At 39.6% G+C, this 5387-nt stretch overlaps 1 protein-coding gene across 1 annotated transcript in view; it reads left to right on the plus strand.

The window, feature by feature from the left end:
• Positions 1–5387, plus strand: part of Sap130 (Sin3A-associated protein, 130kDa) — a 96997-nt gene that overhangs the window by 21396 nt on the left and 70214 nt on the right. Inside the window, exons 5-6 of the mRNA XM_013028811.1 lie at positions 547–658; positions 2823–2947. Of these exons, the coding sequence (XP_012884265.1) occupies positions 547–658; positions 2823–2947 (237 nt within the window). The remainder of the gene's footprint in view (positions 1–546; positions 659–2822; positions 2948–5387) is intronic.

Below are 5387 nucleotides of genomic sequence, written 5' to 3' on the forward strand. Positions count from 1 at the left end.
ATTTTTAAATTTAAAAGTGAGCTGGGGGCTGGGAATGTAGCTCAGTGGTAGTATGCTTGCCTAGCATGCATGAAGCCCCGGGTTTTTTCCTCAGTGCCACATAAACAGAAAAAAGCCTGAAGTGGTGCTGTGGCTCAAGTGGAGGAGCACTAGCTTTGAGCCAAAGAAGCTCAGAGACATTGTCCAGGTCCTGAGTTCAAGCCCCATAACAGGCAAAAAAAAAAAAAAAATCGAGCTGGTCTCTGTAATACTAACTACTTAGATGGCTGAGATTTGAGGATCACAATTCGAAGCCAGCCCAGGCAGGAAAGTCCATGTTACTTATCTCCAATAAACTACCAAAAAAAAAAAAAAAGCCAGAAGTGGAATTGTGGTAGTGCAAGGCTTGAGCAGAAGAAGCTCAGGGACAGTACCCAGGCTCTAAGTTCAAGTGCCAGCACTGGCACACACACAAAAAAATTATAAATGAAAGAAACACTCTGACTTCCTAGAGGTAGTGGCTAAAACCAAACAAGTGAAGATGACATTGTATCTCATTTCTTCTAGGGACATCCCAGTAACCTGCATCATATCATGACCACAAATGTACAGATGTCCATAATCCGCAGCAGTGCCCCGGGACCACCTCTTCACATCGGAGCTTCTCATTTACCTCGAGGTAAAAACGACATGCTGTGTTCACCTTCTGCAAATAGAATGACAGAGTTAAAGGTTTGGTGACAGAATATATGTAGAGTCAGCTTGTTGAAATTAAAGCATGGTGGGCTGGGAAGGTGGCTCAGTAGCATGCCTTGCATGCATGAGGCCCCTGGGTTCGGTTCCTCAGCACCACATATGCAGAAAAAGCCACAAGTGGCGTTGTGGCTCAAGTGGTAGAGCACTAGCCTTGAGCTGAAATGCTGAGGGACAGTACCCAGGCCCAGAGTTCAGGCCCCACAACCAGCAAAAAAATAAAAAGAAATTAAAGCATGGTAAAAATAAACTTAGACCAAGTTTTTAAACAGTGAGCTTTTTAGAGTTGCATTTGACTAAATGTATTTATGTCAACTTAAAGCTGTATTTCCCAAGCTGGTCTCAAACTCTTGATCCTCCTGCCTTAGTCTCAAGTGCTGACTTCAATTCAAAGTTCTATTGTGGCATTGTTGTAAAAAAGTTTTTTTAAATGCTAGGCATAGAACCTAAGACCTTGAAGATGCTAAGCAACATTACCATTGAGCTATACCCCCAGCTCAATACTAAATACTTTCAAAATTTATCAGTGTTGCAGATTTTTAACTCATTTCAGTAAGATTAATTTGTTCTTAAAGCTAATTTCAAATAAGCTGTAAGATAGTAAATTTAATGTTTTTTCCAGAAATGAATGTACTCTTCTTTTGGAGAGTGTTAGCAAAATCAAGTGAACAAACATCAAACCCGGTTTGCTCAGTCATAGCATAACACACTGTTCCTCAGCTTGGAGTTCACTGGCTCTTCTAGGGGGTTTGTAGCATCAAAACTGTTTTCATGAAAGCACAAAAACTAATTGCCTCTGTCACAGTGTTTATATCTGCCTAGAAGAACAAAGGCGTAGTAGGTAGGGTAAAGAATCACTGTATGCTAATTATATGCTAATTAAAGTACTCAAGCCTTACCTAGAAGTAGGTGCTGTTTGTTATGTGTGTCTTATTTGCAAAACAGAAGCCATGGATTATTACACAGCCAAAAGAAAAATGAAATCAAGTCATTTGCAGGAAAATGATGGAATTGGAGATCATCATGTTGAATGAGATAAGCCAAGTTCAAAAAGCCCACTAACATGTTTTGCTCATTTGTGGAAGCTCTGTCTAAAGGACATACATACTCTTTCTTAACCATTTACATTTACACACACACACAAACACACACACACTGACACACGATTCTAACTCTGGGACTGCTTAGAGAGATGAAAGCAAGAGGAGAAGGGAGAAAGCTGTAGGGCGAATAATTTTGAAATACATTGCAACTCTATCAAGGGAGCATAATAAAAGCTGTTGATCAATGTGGGGCTGAGAGCAGTGAAAAAGCAATAAAGAGAGCTATTCTGAATAAAACAATATATGCATGTATGAAATACCATGGTGAAAACCCTTGGTACATTTAGTACACAAAAAGAAAAGAATGACAGGAAAGTAAGACAGGCTTTGGCAGAGTCATCAGCGAGAAAGGGAGAGCAAACATGGTGAATGAAGATGAATCTGGTTTATTTGCATATATAAAAACAGAACAATGAAACCTGTTGAGATTTCAACAGATTTGTAAGTGGGAAAGGGACACATAGTGAGGCTAGAAATGTCAAAATTAACCTCTTCTTGTGCAACTAATGTATGCTAATAAATGAAAAACAAAAGCAAAACAGTAACTAGTTTCATTTAAGAATGTTCTTTTTTTTTCTGTCGGTTGTAGGGCCTCAGCTTGGCCTGGGCGCTGTCCCTCAGCTCTTCAGCTCAAGGCTAGAGCTCTACCACTTGAGCCATAGTGCCACTTGTGACTTTTTCTGCCTATGTGGTGCTGAGGAATAGAACCCAAGGCCTCATAAATGCAAAACAAGCACTCTACCACTGAGCCACCTTTCCAGCCTCATTTAAGAATGTTTTTAAAGAAGCTGTAAAATGTTACTAGTCTTACTAAATCTTAACCCTTGAGTACACAATTTTAAGTTTTCTTTGTGACCAAATAGGAAATATATGTAACTTCAACTAGATGCCAACATAATAAATTTTAGAAAGTATTACTTTTCTAGGAAATACAATTATCTATTTAAATTGTAAACCCATATGACATACTAATATTTTTTTTTCCAGGTGCAGCTGCTGCGGCTGTGATGTCTAGCTCTAAAGTAACCACAGTGCTGAGGCCGACTTCACAGCTGCCCAATGCTGCCACAGCACAACCAGCAGTCCAGCACATCATTCACCAACCAATCCAGGCATGTGAGGCTACAGATATTTGGCCAGCAAAGTTTTTTGTTTTTCTAAAAGTATTTGTATTATCTCTAAGTAGTTGTACAAAGAAATTCCATTCAACAAAGCAGTTTATGAACACAGTGCATCTTGATCAATGTCACTCTTTCAGCATTCTCACCCACCCCTCCCAACTTATCCCTGCCCTCACTTTTCTTAATTTTAGGATAGTTATTGATTTTTTTAAATTTAATTTTTTTTACCATTTAACAAAGCAGTTTATATATACAATGCATCTTGATCTGGGTCATTCCTTCAACCTTTTAATACTACAGCTTTCCCTCTACCTGATACTAGGAGAGTCCATAACTACAATTAATTGAGCTTTCAAAAGTTTGGGGCATTTGAAAGATACACAGTGTCATGTGGTGTACTGGAGTGAGGGAGAGGAGAGCTAGTTAGTTAGGATGTGGTGAATCTGTGGAAATAAAGTTGAGATGTAAAGATGCCATGAGGAGACAGAGTAAGGTTATGAGCAGTGTTTCATGAAGGCTGGGGGAGGTTGGAAAGGGCTTGAAATTCATGTCAGTGAACATTTTCTTAGGAAAATGGACCATGCCATTCAACTCCTTTTTTTTTTCTACAGTGCTATGGCTCAAGTATATGCTTGTAAATGTTTATAATGAAGCTATATTCCCAACTTTTCCTAATTTTCTTTTTCATACCAGTCATAGGGCTTGAACTCAGGGCCTAGGCACTGTTTGTGAGCTCTTTTGCTCAAGGCTATTGCTCTACCATTTGAGCCACAGCTCCACTTCTGGCTTTTTGATGGTAAATTGAAGGTGGTAAGAGTGTCACTGGTCTTGCCTGCCTGGGCTGGCCTCAAATTTCAATCCTTAGATCTAGCTTCCTGAGTATCTGGCTTGACCCCCTGGCTCCAGCTCCTTCTAATTTTTATTCATCGATCAGTACTATGAATGTATAATGTATTGGAAGGAGATATTGGGTATCTGTAAACCGAGGATTTTTTTTTTTTTTTTTGGGTCCGGTCGTGGGGCCTGAACTCTGGGTCTGGGCACTGTCCCTGAGCTCTTCAGCTCAAGACTAGCACTCTATCACTTGAGCCACAGCGCCACTTCCAGCTTTTTCTGCTTATGTGGTGCTGAGGAATCAAACCCAGGGCCTCATGCATGCAAGGCAAGTGCTCTACCATTGAGCCACCTTCCCAGCCCTAAACCGAGGATTTTATTTAACTTTTTAAAAAACTTTTTATTGTTATTATACAGGTGATGTACAGAGGAGTTACAGTTATGTAAGTCAGGTGATGAGTACATTTCTTTTTGGACAATTTCACCCTAAACTAACGATTCTTCTTTTTTTTTTGTCAGTTGTGGGGCTTGAACTCTGGGCCTGGGTACTGTCCCTCAGCTCAAGACTAGTGCTCTACCACTTGATCCACAGCACTACTTCCAGTTTTCTGTGTGGTTTATTGGAGATAAGAGTCACGGACTTTCCTGCCTAGGCTGGCTTTGAGCCACCATCCTCAGATCTCAGCCTCCTGAGTAGCTAGGATTACAGGCGTGAGCCACCAGCGCCCGGCTCTAGGATTTTTTTTTAGAGGAGAACATACATGTAACTTCTGGAGTACTGGCAGGTTCCTGGACTTGTGAATGTTTATATTAAAATCTCTTATTTTTAACTAAAATTTTTGTTAATTTTAAAATTCTATTCTTTGATATGTATTTGACTCATTAAATGTTTAAAATTATTTAATTGTGTAAAAACTAAGTCCCAGAACACTTTCCCTTTGTTTTCACAAAAAAAAAATCAGCATTCCAAAATCATGCTCTATGCTGTTTGTGTGTTTGTTCGTTTTTTAAATTTTGTTATACTGTTAAATACTGCCAGAAGTCTTGGAACTCCATCTGAGAAGCATTGATATCAGAAATTGGAACATTTAAGGTGTAAACTGAAGAAGGGCTAGGGCAATACTTACTACATACTGTTACTAACTTAGAAATCTTCGGTAGCATAAAGAGTGATGGGTGAAGAGATGTATAAAGGAAATAATGAGAATTGGGGAAAAAATAGCTATTGGCCAGGAAAGAGAAAACAAGTATGAAAGGCCATTGTTGCAAATGAGTTTCTAAAAGTAGAAATTCAAATATGTTATCTTTTATTGAATCTAGCAACTGTGGAAGCCTCCTAAATACTTCTGATAGGCTAGTTGGTATGAGTTGTTACACTGTACAGTGGGTGAAAAAGCTAAGCTCTTTTCCTTGGAGTACTCACTATCTAAAAGGAGTAACTTGGTGTTAGAACATAGCTTAGGGCTGGGAAGGTGGCTCAATGGTAGAGCGCTTGCCTTGAATGCATGAGGCCCTGGGTTCGATTCCTCAGCACCACATAAGCAAAAAGAAAAAAGCCGGAAGTGGCGCTGTGGCTCAAGTGGTAGAGCACTAGCCT

The sequence above is a fragment of the Dipodomys ordii genome, unplaced genomic scaffold, assembly GCF_000151885.1.
Source record: "Dipodomys ordii isolate 6190 unplaced genomic scaffold, Dord_2.0 Scaffold114, whole genome shotgun sequence".
In the NCBI taxonomy this organism is placed as follows: domain Eukaryota; kingdom Metazoa; phylum Chordata; class Mammalia; order Rodentia; family Heteromyidae; genus Dipodomys; species Dipodomys ordii.